This window comes from Mytilus edulis, chromosome 2 (genome assembly GCF_963676685.1).
Source record: "Mytilus edulis chromosome 2, xbMytEdul2.2, whole genome shotgun sequence".
NCBI lineage: Eukaryota > Metazoa > Mollusca > Bivalvia > Mytilida > Mytilidae > Mytilus > Mytilus edulis.
In genome coordinates this window covers 33,961,111-33,977,874 of record NC_092345.1, presented here as the reverse complement: position 1 = coordinate 33,977,874, position 16,764 = coordinate 33,961,111, and the positions used below count along the sequence as shown (strand labels likewise).

The following is a 16,764-nucleotide window of genomic DNA, read 5'->3' as shown; positions in this document are numbered from 1 at the left end:
TTTATGTACAAAATAATGAACGAAAAACAAATATGATATACAGCAGCAAACGACAAACACTGAATAACCGGCTCACGACTTGGGACAGGCACATACAGAATGTGGCGGGGTTAATCTAGTTTGTTGGGTCAAAACCGTAACATTGGAGAGCGGTGTAACTAAATTCTTCATTGAATGATGTATAAAGGTATATGTCGTGGTAAGCAATATTTGCAAAAATCTCATATTCATACGTACATATTCAAATTAATGACACAATACAACTTTTAGTTGCAATATTCCTGTAAGTAGTGTCAATCAGATATATCCCTATATGCGTCTTTTCAACCATTTATGGGTCACTTTTTTGTACTTATTACCTCTCATAATGATGCTTCGTCAATTACCTAATCACGTGTTTAGACAATCTTATAAACTATTATTGTATTTATATGCATGCATGCACAGATAAATTTTTGTCAATTGATTCTACCGCAGGGGTCGGTCTTTGGGCCGAAACGGTGTTTAATTTTCGGAAAACAGTAGATGAAGTTTGCAGGCGCCACGGAATGTAACACCATTCATACGCAGATGATACGCACCAGGCCGCAATGAGACTGCTCCGATCTGTACTGACTAACGTAAAAAAAATGGTTGTCTGATATTGGCGATTGAATGAGTGCCAATATGTTGAAACTTTATGAAGACGAAACCGAATTTATTATCTTATAAGTAATTTTTAAGTAATTTTATCCATTTGCATCGCATTTGGAATTAAATTAGAAATATCGTTCATTCTTTTCTGATTTTTTCCCACATAAGGGAAAACATCTTTTTGGAAACATTTTTAAATTTGTCTCGAAACCTTGACAAAGAGAGATAATTCTAAATTTTAGTCATTGGAAAACAAGTGAGGACACAGACTTATGATGTCTGATGAGCGAATTTTTATACTGACTTGTTAAGGGTGAATTATGTTGTGTTGTCTTCTCAGCAATTGTGGATAACGTTTCACATTGAACTAGTAATACCATTTCAGATACATCAGGAAGTCACAAAACATTGACATCGAAGGACAACTCCCAGTGAAAACATTTTAATATTACAATGATTGTCGTAGAATTTTTTTTCATGTAATTGTGCCTTTTTGATTTTGAAAATGAATTTAATGCAGGAAACAATCGACAATCATTTGGATATTCAGTAAACAATTTAAATGGTACTGTAAACGTGAAAAATATTACCGTCTGGTCAGCCTTTTGAGTTTCATCCAATTTACACAGTTTTAACAAAATATCACTTGCTATATAATTCAATAGTAAGAATAATATTAAGTATTGATTTCATTCTGCCTAGACCACAAAGGGAAAACTTATATTTAAAAGAAAAATAATTAAGAATTGAATGCTTCTTTTTGTAACTTTATTGGGGTGTAAAAGCGTTGACCGAAGTTCATTTTGTATGAAGCGCGGAAGCGCTTCATTCTAAAAATGTACGCACGGTCAACGCTTTTACAACCCTATAAAGTTACAAAAAGAAACATTCAATACTTATAATTACATTTTTCGGCTATGATCATGAAAACACGAATTGTATAATTTTTTTTATTTAATTCACCTGTGCACTTTATTGTGGGACCACATGTTATCACGAATGAAAAGTTCTATTGAGTAATGCAATTGCTTAAGAAATAACATGTGATGTGCAGTTAGCCAATCAGAATAAAGTATTATAATGAAGCATACATCTAATGTAAATATTAGTTAATGCAAGATACAAAATGATACTGAAAATACAAAACAAAACATTATAGGTTGCACTTTGTAAATACATCTGTTTCTCAAACCACGCCTCTTTTGGGGAGATATATAATATTCATAGATTATTAATTTTGAGAATGTACAAGTTTCCAGTTATGATCTCTGTGTTTCAGCTCATAGAGAAATATCTTGGGAATGTTACCAGTAAATATGCATATGCATATTAGTCATATTGAAATCTGTCGAAATCCTTAAGATAAGGCAGGGGTAGTACATAGTTTTAGTGTAAGTTAAAACTCGGGGCATATAAACGTTGAAAATATGCCGCACAGCCCTTTATTTATTTAACCTTTGTGGAAAAAATAGTAGTGCATATGCCATTTCCATTCTAGGATATAAATTATCTCAAAACTTGATAGTAAAAGTGGTACAGTTTTAGCCGTAAAAGGAGTTCCTATGAGACATTGCATAGTAGATGTTTACAGAAATGCAACCTATAAGCTTCTGTTTGCCCTTGTCATTTTTGTCCTATTTAAACTGGTAAAAACGTGATTATATTATATATGATAATGCATATTAGGCGACAGACAAAATGACGTTTTGTATTGGAATAGAAAAGAGAAAATTATACTCTTATTTTAGAAGTATAACTCGAATTTGATATTAACGGTCATCTTAGTACCCGAATCTATAACAAACGATACGATTTTAGTTTTGAAATTATCAATTTCCCCCACCTCAGCAGCAAATTATTAGCTTCACCAGCATATCGGATATATATTTCCCAACTCATTTGGTATTCAAGAGCTTGAAGCTGCTACTCCGAGTTTTTTTAAAACGCCACAATTGTCTGAGGAGAAAGTTGATGAACCAGGGTTATGTAAAACAACGTCTCGTCCTTTTTCTAAAACAAAACCCGTTTATTGGAAGATACCAATACCTTGTTGGTAAATATACCGTATCAACTTCACAAATATTACACGATGGTCTTGAAGTATATATTCCATGACTTTGTTTATCATCTTGATTACGTGTTACAGTTTTTTTTTATATGCCTTTGAAAATAATTACTTTTAAGGTGGTACCCAACACTTTCATTAAAATTAATTTGTCTCGTTTAATTTTCATAAAATTTTGGCAAAGTATTTACTTTGACCCTTTAACAAAAACATAAAAATTTCAAAAATTTTGAACCAAGCGTTTTGTCAGAAAAATTACACTGGTTATATCGCAGTTTGACAAACACCAATTTTGATCATTGAGAAGCTTAACATTCCCTTTACAATACAACGTAATTAAAACGTTTAGCTGACTTTATAGAGTTATCTCCCTGTAGTGTTAGGTACCACCTTAATGTATAGTTAAATTTTGGTATTATCCTTTTTTGACATGGGTTGATAATTATACTTTCCGTCATTGTGTTATTGAACCATGGTAAAGGTTTGTATTCCTGTCTTTTATTCCCTAATTTGCTTTGTCTATTTGCCATTTTTTATTCTTTTGTGACATATATGTTTGTTTTTATAGTGATTAGATTTATAAAACAATTTTTCTGCTGTTTCCCTTTTTTTTTTATAACATTTTTACCTATCATGTCTGTTTGTTTTGTTTACAAATTGTTGTCGATATAATGGAATTGTATGCGACACTTATACACGTGAGAGATACAGCTTGCTATAGCTAGCTATAAAACAGGTTTAATCTATGTTAGTAAATGCATGTACCAAGCCGTCAGGAATATTACATTCATTTGTTTAATGTGTTTGAGCTTTTGGAATTGCCATTTGATTAGGGACTTTTCGTTTGTGAATTTCCCTCGGAGTTCGATATTTTTGTTAAATGTACATTTTTTCATGAAGTAATATCATTAGAGAATATGACAAAAACCCAGAAATACACATGTATACACTTCAAAACTCAAGTACGTATAAAAGATCTTTACCTGGTTTTTCCATAGAGCATTAAAGCACCACAATGACATATGTTCTGTCGTCAGAATAGATTTTATGAAATGTAGGATAATTGTGGGGATTCAAATTTAGTGGTGCAGCGCATTTTTTGAAATCACACGGCGCTAAATGTATATGATAAGTTCTACAAGCTCACATGTATGTACATATCAAACACTCTATACCTATAATGTGAAACATGAACCCCACCAAATACAGGGGATTGGCTCTGGAGCCTCTATTTGGTAAGCAATTCCTTCTGCACGTCGTGATGATCATTGCATGTAAAACTCTAGTGATAAGTCGGTAATCTCATGTCATATCTAGTATAAATAGTTATCAAAGGTACATGGATTATAATTTAATACGCCAGACGCGCGTTTCGTCTACATAACACTCATCAATAATGCTCAGATCAAAACAGTTGTAAAACCAAACAAGTACAAAGTTGAAGAGCATTGAGGACTCAAAATTCCAAAAAGTTGTGCCTAATACGGCTAAGGTAATCTATTCCTGGGATAAGAAAATCCTAAGTTTTTCGAAAAATTCATAGTTTTGTAACAGGAAATTTATAAAAATTACCATATAATTGATATTCATGTCAACACCGAAGTGCTGACTACAAGTATAAAACAATTGCTCCTCTTACAGAAAAAACTAGTAAATAATGAATTGTTTAATGTTTTTCTATAAATAGTTCCATTTCTAATTCATAGCGTAAATCATTGGCATTGCTTGTAATCTTTTTGTCTCCATGCCTTGTGGTAGTTAAAGCATTATATTTAGATGACGGTTTCCTTGCTGTTAATGCAAACAACATAGCTGATATAATGTAAAGAGAACCTGAAAGATAAATACGTATTATTATCGCACTTGAAATATAGTAGTTGTTTGAATCAAATCAGTCATAAGGGCTACAGTATGTTCATCTAAAATGAAAACAAGGAGGTGTGGTATGAATGCCAATAAGGGAACATTCCTTCATGTTAGAAACTCGCAGTTCGGCCTTCAACAAAGAGCAAAACCCATACCGCATGAACAAGTGCCGTATGCACTGTACGTAGCAATGATTGATGTCCTTATTTTTGTATTATTCTTTTTAGGTCACTTTGTTTCGATTCATTGTTTTTGCCTATTATAATCAACGATTCTCTGTTATCTATTGTTTAGATAAATTTTCATTTTAAATGTGTAAAACCCTCATGTCTTAATTAACCACAGAGTCCAGAATAATAAATATAAAATATGAAGCGACAAAATAGGCTTGAAATCGGTAAATATTAAAAAGAAGATGTGGTATGATTGCTAATGAGACAACTCTACACCCAAAGTATTGCCATAATAGGTTTATAATTAAAGGTGTTAAATTTCTGATCAACGCTTCTTTTTTAACTGTTTTAAAATGTCGGTGTGCTTTTCCTAATATATCAAGCAAATATATTAAAACAGAAAAGAGTCTAAAATACGGAGTTATTATTGACATGAAAGTTATTGATTCGAAGGGTTTTAAGAAATGAAGTGTAAAAGATGAGAGCAAAATAAAGTTGTTGTTGTGTTTCTTTTTTGTGAACTACATTAATTTCAATGTCATGTTGAAAGGGTCTGTTAAATTCTTTTGATACAGCAGCCTAAAACAAACCCACGTTCATATGCGTGGGTTATTTTAAATTCTAACATGACGTCCTTTAAACGCTTTGAGTACACACCCGTGGTAAAATATGAATATATTGCCAGTGCTGTTCCGATTGTACTCCCACGTCATATGCTTTTTTATGAATGAGATACCCGACGTCATAGAACAATGACGTTAGAATGTAAGCATTTTACGGGAAAATACACGCTTGTGAATCCGAAAATCATCACAAGGAAACATACACAAATGATGCTAAAATGTGGCAAAAGCCCTTTATTGTACATCATATAAGACATATAAATAAATTATCATTCAAATTCATCCAAAACTGTCTAAATACATTATTTTAAATAGTTTAAGCATGTCACTAATGCAGTTTGCTCTGTTCTTTTACGCTAGTTTATTAATGCGTTTATTTATGGGAACGGCAAATATTTGCCTACACCTAGAGCGCTTCGATCCAAAAGAATTGCCGTATGTGTCCTATCAGAATCGAAATAATTCATGGGGGCTTGAATATATCTAGATTTTACCACGGGTTGTCCCTTTATGCCGATATTTTACCCCTCGCTATCGCTCAGGGGTAAAATATTTGTCATAAAGGGCCAACCCGTGGTAAAATCACGATATATTCAAGCCCCCATGAATTATTTCTTAAATTATATACCTATATGGAGTTATTTTCTTTCAGAACGACAGGTCATTCTTTTTCAGAATCAACCCGGACGATACCATGTTTCAATGAAATATGCTCAAAGGCATAAAATAATGAACTGTGTGAGGTCATTATTTTCCTTGATAAAAATGCAATCTATAATTTACTTCAAAATTTTATTCGTCTGATAGTTTTTTGTTGCCGATTTGGAAATTTATTTTTTTTAAAGTTCAATCGATGATAGATGTAAAAGAAACCTTCATTGCCCGCATTTTAATTTTAGAAATAAATACCGTGAAGTTTTGTTAATTTATCGCTACAATAAACAAAACATTATCATATATGTGAGATGAATTTTAATATAGACGTTCATAAAAAAAAAAAGCCAGATTTCATTTGATCCATCCTGACACCTCTCGGTGTGTTCTACGACAAGAAAAACCTTAAAATATGCATTATCTATAACGTAAAAATATTTCTGGCTTAAAGTACAACTATTAATTTTTCTATATTGTTGCATTGACTTTGATTCTGTTATGATGCACTTATAAAAAAATATATATAGCCCATGTATTTGATACGGTTAATTAATTTTAAATGATACTACAACGTTAAGAGCAAATAATAGGAATAATATTTCATTTTTATGTACCATCTAATGCACACCTTCCTAGGCATTTATATTCAGATATTTGGCCGTACCAAAAAAAGATATCTTCTTACCAGTCCAGTTGTGGTCAATTGTACCGATTATCAGGTTGTCTGCATGTTGATATTGTAAAATATTAGTTGCGAGTAATAATGTGACACTTTTTGTCGAGCAGCTGATATTTCACAATATCAAAATGCCGATAATCTGATAATCGATTTATCGGGCTGTATTTGCATCTTTTGGAGGCGTTTTCTTAGTTTTACATTTTACAATATCAACATGCCGACAACCTGATAATCGGTAAAAGCTGATCAGAGTGATATAGGCAGTGGGACGACCGATAAGTATTTTTATCGAAATACTCTGCTTTATAAGGTCCTGTCAAATTCATATATTGAAACAAAAATCAATGTTATATAAGATGGGATGGCAGTGAATTTATGACAAAAGTTTCCCAAATGTTATATAAACCAGTATTTTCGATACCTCTGTTCTAGATTCTTAACTATGATAGATGCATTAACTTTAAAACGTAAATAGATACATTTGTTAAAAACATTAAGGATTTTCTTTATGAACAGATGCTGCTTACAAAGAATGTATAAAACCAAGAGTTCCCAGTGATGCAGGTGAAATCATATCTTCAATTTTTTTTTATCAAGAGATGGTTGAGTGTTGGTTATTCAATATCTGTCCAAAATTAACGGATACGTTGCACCCGGTTTATGGAGCAGTATCTGCTTACCCTTCTGCAAAACCTGAATCATCCCAGGATTTTGTTGAGATCGTGATGCTCAGTTTTTAGAAACCATGTATGTTTGGTTTCAGCTGGGTCAGAATGTCAACATGTATCATTACCAACCAAACAAAACACTTCGTAACTTTCATAAGTACCAAGTTATAATAAATAACTAATTTTTTTTTGTTTATACCACAATGAAATAATATGCTTCTACAAAATTCTATTCTGAACAAAGGTAAAACCGTTTTCCTCAAAACCTATTGTTTGTGTTATTCATAACACTCATGTTTACCTGATAATGTAAATGCCTTTGACAGGTCAATATCTTTTATGTTGTTATTCGTGCTATCATCCAACACTTCTACAAATAGTTGAAATTAAATAAGTTGGAGATTTTTTTGTATTATATGTTTATAATTTATATGTGTATGGTACATCAACATAGTTTACTCTCTCTCTCTCTCTCTCTCTCTCTCTCTCTCTCTCTCTCTCTCTCCATATATATATAAAACGCACTCTCTCTCTCTCTATATATATATATATATAACGCACTCTCTCTCTCTCTCTCTATATATATATAACGCACACCTGCACACCTGTTGACTGTCACATATTTTTTAACCGACACATTTGTGATATGAGCCCATGCAATTTAAGGCTATCAGCAAATTAATCAAACTGTGTATTGCAAGATAACAAAAATTAGTCACTTAATAAAATTGAATAAAAGAACGTTTATGATGCTTGATTAAAGTATAAAATTTGCTTTGTATGTTTTTGATTTTTGCCTAATATGCACAAATGTTTTAAATATACTTGACAATGACAGCATTAATACTAAACAAAAGGTAAAACATGCTATACAAATAAACAACCGATAAAAGACAGTATGTTGAACATTTTTATTGACAACATATTTGTTGAATTTTGAGGTAGACTTTTTTCAACATATTGTCTACATTCCTATGGGAACGAACTCTGCTCTTCTTCATGTCAACCACTTTCAAGTTTCATATGAGTCGGAGTTCCTTCTTACACTTGTCAAAAACAAGAAGATCAAAGAAGCCATGTCATTTAATTTCACATTCATATAATGTTCGTTCCATCAACAATCCAAACTTTTCTGAATTGGTTCCATTCATATATCCCACAGAACTAGATATTTTAGAAAAAACAGACATGGCTGCCTCCGCTTAATTTTTACACTTATACCTCGAATTTGACATACACAGTCATCTCAGTACCAGAATCTTTGACAAACGAGACGATTTTAATTATGAAATTATCAATTTCCCGCTGATAGTAGCTATATACCAACCTCACCTGCATATAGGATATACATTTCCAACTTCAAGAGTTTGCAGCTACTGACGATTTTTTCCCTATTTTAATAACGTGTTAAAGTATTCTTTTACTTGTCTATTTGAATATTACATTTACTGTTTAATGTATTTTTTGTGATATCCTTTTGACGTTGCTCTGTACTTATACATCTCGTCGTAGTATTATTGTGCTTTTGTAAAAGTTTGTATTCTTGTTTTTTTTTCATTTTCGTTAATGTGCTTTATCTATATACCTTTCAAATTGGTACCGTTAATTTTATTACTACCACTGGGTCGATGCCTCTTCTGGTGGACTATTAGTCCCCGAGGGTATCACCACCCCAGTAGCCAGTACTTCGGTACTGGCATGAAAATACGGATTTTTCGTGTTATTAAAATTTACTGTTACAAAATGATAGAAATTATTATAAATTAAGGAATGTATCTCCCTCATGCAAAGCTCTGATTCCTTTCACGGATTTGGCTATACTTTTAGGACCTTTTGGATTATAGCTCTTCATCTTTTATATAAGCTTTGGATTACAAATATTTTGGCCACGAGCATCACTGAAGAGACATGTATTGTCGAAATGCGCATCTGGTGCAAGAAAATTGGTACCGTTAATTTTATTACTACCACTGGGTCGATGCCTCTGCTGGTGGACTAGTAGTCCCCGAGGGTATCACAACCCCAGTAGCTAGTACTTCGGTACTGGCATGAAAATACGGATTTTTTTGTGTTATTAAAATTTACTGTTACAAAATGATAGAAATTATTATAAATTAAGGAATGTATCTCCCTCATGCAAAGCTCTGATTCCTTTCACGGATTTGGCTATAATACTTTTATGACCTTTTGGATTATAGCTCTTCATCTTTTATATAAGCTTTGGATTACAAATATTTTGGCCACGAGCATCACTGAAGAGACATGTATTGTCAAAATGCGCATCTGGTGCAAGAAAATTGGTACCGTTAATTTTATTTCAGTTATTGGTTACATATGAAATTACTTTGTACTTGTCCATCCCGTCCTTGTGTTATGGTAAATTTATGTATTATTGTTCTTCATTATTGTATTCCTAATGTGCTTTGTCTATATGCCTTTTTATGTTTCTTTGTTGCATATTTGTTTGTTTTTTATAGTGATTAAGATTATAACACAATGCTGACTGCCGTACCCTTTTTTTTTACATTTTTACCTATAATGTCTGTTTGTTTTGTTCACACATCGTTGTCAGTATAATGGAATTGTATGTGTATGCCTTACAAGTGAGAGGTTTAGCTAGCTATAAAAGCAAGTACAATTTTCTACCTAAGAAAATATCTGGACCAAGTCAGGAATATGACATTTGTTATCAATTCGTTTGATGTGTTTGAGCTTTTGATTTTGCCTTAAATTAGGGACTTTTCTTTTTAAATTTTCCTTGGTGTTGGGTATCTTTGTGATTTTACTGTGAACGTTCAAGCTTTTTTAAACGTACCAATGCATTTAGACTAATTATACCTTACTATCGAAGGTAACGCATAAAAATTACCTGCAAGAAGGGGCACAACCAGTTGACCTAGTCCTCCACATAGCATCATAATTCCATAACCGGAAGCTAAATTTGACAGGGAAACCAGTTCAACAACTATAACAGCCTGTAAAATCCACGCACCCCCTGTATATAATCCAAAGGCCGCCATGTATAAAAACTGACTTGTAAAATTCTTGTAAAAAGGTAAAAATAGAGTGAAAATTCCAATCAAGCTGAACTGTCCAAAATGTAAGAGACGGCTGCCAATTTTACGATCACTTGCAGCTAGTCCAACGAGGAATCGACCGCAGAGATTACCTATACCCGTTGCTGAAAGCAAATAACTCACATCTAATTTCGAAACTCCATTAATTTTGAAATATTTAGGAAAATAAAGATTAGAAATGTTATAACTGACATTCCAGCAAAACGTACATATACAAAATAGGACAAACTCGACACTTCTCAATGCCGATAAACAATTCACAACGGATTTTCCCTTTCCCAATTGATTATCAAATGATTCTTCGGAAATAGAAGTTATATTTTCCTTTTTCCGGTTCATTTCGACACTATTAGGTCTCATCAATGCACCAAATACTGCACACTGGGAAAAAGCGGCACCGATCAGACGAAATGTTCCATGAATTCCGAATGATAAGACACATTGGTCCATTATAGGCGGGAGTGTAATCATAGCCACCGCGCAACCACAAGTAACCATTCCTATTGCTATGCTACGCCCCTTGTCAAAGTAGTATCCAACTGAAATAACGAAGCCTGTGTATATCAGCGACTGGCTAATGCCTGTATAGAAAATGATAATTGGTAGTTTAAACATATTCCATTGTTTTAGACAAGGATCAGACACACGTTTTTAAAAATCTAATATCTCGAAAAAAATTCCGTTACCTATCAATATGTTAAGACTATTTGTTCCTAAACTGATTTATAATATCAATTCTAAATTCCACATGTAAATTTCACCTATATAGATCTGTAAGTATGATAATTAGGACAAGAAGGGTCACCTTGGATGAAATATTTGATTTAGGGAAGATAACCAACACTGAAAAAACACCAAATATACTTTTGAAATAGGGATATTATAGGCGGGAGTGTATTAATTTTCAATTTAGGAAAAAATAGGGAGCAGTAGCAATAGCCTATCATATTATATCCTTTCGTAAATTATTATTATCTGAATAAAATATAACAAATTCAAGGGAGGGCATTGTGTATTATGGGATTTCGTTTTAGAATATATGCAAATAGATTACACATTTTATCGTACCTGCTACAAGTCCATATGTAACATATATAATATAGATATTCTCTGTCAGGCTGGTTAGAACAAAGCCAATTAGACCACCAAAAGATCCGATGATAATACATACTCGACAGGAGAAGACGTTGGTTAGAAGGCTTCCAATCGGACCTTTAAAACAAGACATATCATCTTACAAGTAAACAATATAGTAAAACCTGATGGGTGTTTTCGCGTTTTGCGCCACAATATTAGATATTTGTATATACGGAAATATTAAAAACAAATGTTTATATACAAATATTTGTATATATGCAAGCGGCTCTCAAAAGCCTGATTCGCTCACCTGTTATTTTTTTTGCTTAAATCTTTCATCAATAATTATTTTTGCTTTTCAATATATATTAATAAGTGCTTAAAAATTCCATTTAAATGGTCTTTGTATCTGTCATATTTTCTTCAAAAGCAAATAAATGCATTTTACCCCTATGTTCCATTTTAGCCATAGTGGCTATGTTTCTTGACCTACAAACTATTTAATCTCATTGACATACAACATCTACATATATCATTTATATACTTGTATAGGTATAGCTGTATTACTTTAAGGTCGCTAACAAAGAGGTCATGATTTACATATCTCTTGAGCTTTATTTTCAACTTGTACTAACCCCCAGTATTTTATTTTAACTAAAACCAATCGCACGTGTTTCATTTCCAAAACTTACCACTGAGCATAAACATGCTGTTAAATATTGATCCTGCCCAAGCTGCCTGCACGTCTGTTATTTCAAAGTTTTCTAATATTTCTAAATGTATAATCCCTGATATATAAGGAATCGAGGTTCCAAGAAAGCAACACAAAAATCCACACAAGACAATCAACCATTGGGGAGAGGGATACACATAAAACCTCTGCATATCTTAATGTAAAAAATATCTTATTTGATAATAACGATATTTAAACATTACTTTTACAATTGTTAACCTCATAAGTATGTACTGTGGCACAAATTTGTTTTTTAGTAACTCATACATGACGGACTATTAGTACTTTACGATATACTCAAGCTTTTCGGTCACTTAGTTATTTTGAATTGCTGAATTGGTTATGTTATAGATATTTCATATCTTTTGGATAGTTTTATGGTGTTTCGTAAATTATACCATAGTTTCTGGTGAATCCCCCGGCAATAACCCCACGAGACGAATAATTAATACGATTTAAACTCCGGGTAAAAATTCATTTCAAATCTATAAATATATATCAATTTTAAAGGTGGATTTAATTTTTGTACTTTTAAACCCTGACAAAACATCAACTATCATATATGGGCTGGAATTTTGAGGTCCTCATTCCTGTATTTTTTAAATGTTTATGCAATTTTGTTTCCTATTTTTATTTTTTGGGCCTATTTTTCTCTATGCTTTATATTTAAACACCCTATTATTCTCTATATTTATTCATTTATTTTGGCCTATTTTATAATGTATCAGCTGAATTCGATTTCTGATACAATTTGAAATGTCGGAAGATGACAGTCCGTTTTTTTTTATTTTGCATTTCAATGAATTACCAAATATGTGTTAAACGGAAGTACAAAATAATGAATTAAATTCGGACGCATGAAATGTATCAAGCGTCGTTTTCAATTAATCGGAATACGCTTTACATCTTATTACAATCAATTGATTTATGGTTTGAATAGCTTTAATATTAAGTGGGAAATATTTCATTCATTTCAATTATATCCTGACGTCCTCGTCTGATGCAATTCGAATGGCCCTGGTACAGCTTTCAGATTCTCAGATGCTAACAGAAAGGTTTTTCTACAATATCTTCCTTCAACACTTTACCGTTTGTGATGTCCTTTTTCGTTGTCCAAACTAAATCGTTTGACGTCTTTTTAATTGTCCTACCAACACCATTGGGAGCCCCTTTACCCTGTCAACTTTCATGAAAATTCAAGGTACAAAAAATGTAGCATTTAATCTTCGTCTCGACAATATAGACAACATACAATAATGATTCGGGATTTAAGGGACACAAACCGTTAGATTTAAGGTAGTTTTTTAATATGCCATGCACTGACTCTAGTATGCTACAATCTTAATATTATTGGTGCAGCTGTTTGTAAGATTTCTTAATTTAAGACTCGCTTTCATGTTTGAAATTCATTACATGTATATACATGTAGTTCCATGTTATGTGATGAATCTATCATGATTCGAAGAAAATGAATGTATTTCAAGTAAACTCTCATCACCGTGCATGTACATTGTATATTACTTTTGCAAACGCTTTGTACTTCTTTTAAAAGGTACGTATATGTAGCATTCAAATAGTATATCAAAGCAGGATTTTGTTATCGCTGGATTGGAAACAAGTTAACAAGATGTGAATTTGGGAATAAATGACTCCTGTTTTCACAAGTTCAGTCTATTTCAACTAGTGCCGATGCTAATACTACATGTGTGTATTCAATTTAAAACAACAAAAACAAGATACGATTTGTTTTCCATATTCTTTGTAGATTTTGTCAATGGTTCTCGTCTTAAATTATATTTATACAACTTCTTGAAACGACGCAAAACACAACTTTAAGGATTTCCACCTAATACTTAGGCATAGGCAACAAAACATTTACAGATGGATTTTGTGTGCTGCCAGTTTATTTTTTTTTTTGTTAAGTTTCCTATAGAAGATAGTTTAGAAGCGAATATATTACATATACATGTATATGAAAATATTGTTCCACAGTTAAGATCCACCAACTTTACATCATAGGTTGCACTTTTTAAATACAGCTGTGTCATAAACCAACGCCCTCTTTTGGGGAGATATATAATAGTCATAGACTTTTAGTTTAAGTGTACGTACTGGTTCCCAGATATGATCCCTATGTTTCATATCATAGAGACATAACTTGGAAATGTATCAGTATAAATGCATATCGGTCGAAAGGAATTCCGAGTAAGACATAAAGTAAAGGGAGTGGTAGTGCAGAATTTAGTATAGTAAGTTTAAACTCTTAGAAGTTCAGGGCATATATAAATGTTGAAAATATGCCACTGTCGTGGCGGGTTTAAAACATGTCAGCGGGATCATAACCAAGTATGCATGGTACAACTTCAAATTGCAGATAAAAGACCACGGAACTTTACCAACAGACTTAATAACGGCAAATTATTTCTTTAAAACAATAAAAGGAAAATGCAATTCATATTACAACTGGTAGATAAAGACAACTGCCCTGCACAGGACATTTCTAACTGCAGTCTATCCATCATTCTTTCCCGATAATAAAAAGACAATTCACCATAGTGTGATTATCCTTTTTGAAAGTCAGCGCCAATGAGTTGTTACTTTCTTCAAATGATTGAGTTCTCTTTTATTCATTTAGCGTCAAAGAAATTTTTCTATTCTAAATTTTAAACATTTATCAATGTTTTTTGTAACTTTTTTTCTTTTGATCAATGTAAAAGGTTTTGCCGATTTTTTGTTTGAACTTTTGTATAGATCGAATTTTATATACTTCGTACTTTATTTGACCTTAAGTTTTAACTTTTTTGGATTCGAGCATCACTGATGAGTCTTTTGTAGACGAAACGCGCGTCTGGCGAAAATACAAAATTTAATCCTGGTATCTAGGCTGAGTTTATATCTTCAATATTTTAGAAAATCAGTTAACACTTTCTTTTCATTTGATGTTTCTTCCAACGCACTATTCAGCCACAAATTTATAAAATCTGTAAAATGCGTTTCAGAAAGTGGTTGTAAACAATAAAAGCAAATATTTGCTCTGTCAAACAATATATGCTGCAAAACAGCAAACGCTCTTCAAATAGAATTTCAATAGTAAGTCAGAAATATTATATTTTGAAATGCAAAGTATAATCTATTCCCTAAAGTAATTATATAAGGCTTTGTGCAGTTTTGTGCAGTTAATTGGTGCATTTCTGTGTTGTTTATTTGTAATAACTGAGTGATGGAATAAATAAACGTCCTTTTGAATGTTACTATCAAAATTTGGAAATTGGAAATTAAATAAGAAAACATACAAATGGTTTGTAATGAGTTATTTTCACAAATTAAACATTTCACGAATAAAAGAGGAAGACATGTGTTTCCTGTCGACTTCAAAATAAAATAAGCTAGCAGAAATGGCATGCTTTGGTAAAGAAAACTCTATGTTTTTGGTATTGGAAATCCCCCAAAAAAAATTAAAAAGAAAAAGCTGTTGAACAACGTCAATCTTGCATGCAGGTTTGGTTGAAATCTGTGTTGCAGTTTCTATGGAGTTGTGGATTATACAAAATCAGGCGACGACGGAAAAAGTAATCCATATGTGTCGCTAGCAACAAATGAAGTCGTAGGCATAATTAATCATAAACACTACAGTTTGCCTGTAGATCTAGTTCTACAAAAAATATCCTATTTTCTTGTTTTATGTTGATTTGCACGTTACTAATGTAGACATATTCTGAGCGTCCGGAATTTGCATGAAATACTTTTCACTGGCATTCACCAGTACATCAATCAATTAATACACCACTTGCAGTTTGAGAATCCAGTATGTCCTTGTTAAATCTCACCAAATTATGGAACGCCACAGCTGCCTTATGATAACAATAATCATAGCTATAAAGTTACAGATATATCATGAAGCAAATGTTCTAAACTATAACGACATTTGACTATAATACTCTGTTAATTGGCTACATTGCCTGTAAGATAAATGTATATACTATATAGACACTTTGATACATCATTGAGTTACCTTTTCATACTATTCTGTCATTTCACTTTGTTATGAACATAATATCTCATACTATGAAGACCCCTTGATATAACGTTAAGCAACTTGTTCATACTATTGTGTCATCTCAGTATATTATAACAATACATTTGTATACTCTACAATCATCTCGATATAACATAGAACAATTTTATCATACTATTGTGTCATATAACTATCATATAAAGACATATTTCTATATCAAGCTAACAATTTGTATATCAGGAGATGTCATCTATATACCAGTGGACTATTTGATTACACTATAAGACCATTTCATCATACCATAAGACCATTTCATCATACCTTGAAACCATTTCATCATACCATAAAACAATTTCATCATACCATTAGACCATTTCACCATACCATTAGACCATTCCATCACACTATAAAACAATTTCATCATACCACAAGACCATTTCATCATACCATAAGACCATTTCATCATACCATAAGACCATTTCATCATACCATAAGACCATT

The 16,764-nt window shown here is 32.2% G+C and overlaps 1 protein-coding gene across 1 annotated transcript; it reads right to left on the bottom strand.

The window, feature by feature from the left end:
• Positions 1 to 4,246: 4,246 nt before the first annotated feature.
• On the bottom strand, positions 4,247 to 10,637 carry LOC139512024 (uncharacterized). The gene is made up of 3 exons (XM_071299329.1): positions 10,231 to 10,637; positions 7,663 to 7,731; positions 4,247 to 4,531 (listed from the first exon to the last, which is right to left on the bottom strand). Exons 1-3 carry the CDS (start codon positions 10,379 to 10,381, stop codon positions 4,365 to 4,367), a joined length of 387 nt encoding a protein of 128 aa, XP_071155430.1. The 5' UTR covers positions 10,382 to 10,637; the 3' UTR covers positions 4,247 to 4,364.
• Between the last annotated feature and the right edge of the window lie 6,127 nt (positions 10,638 to 16,764).

Coding starts and splice junctions, on each gene's coding strand:
- LOC139512024 (XM_071299329.1), bottom strand. CDS start 10,381: ATGGCGGCCTTTGGATTATATACAGGGGGTGCGTGGATTTTACAGGCT. Junction 7,732..10,230: donor GGTTGTGCCCCTTCTTGCAG/GTAATTTTTATG, acceptor AACTATTTGTAG/AAGTGTTGGATGATAGCACG. Junction 4,532..7,662: donor AAAGGCATTTACATTATCAG/GTAAACATGAGT, acceptor TTTATCTTTCAG/GTTCTCTTTACATTATATCA.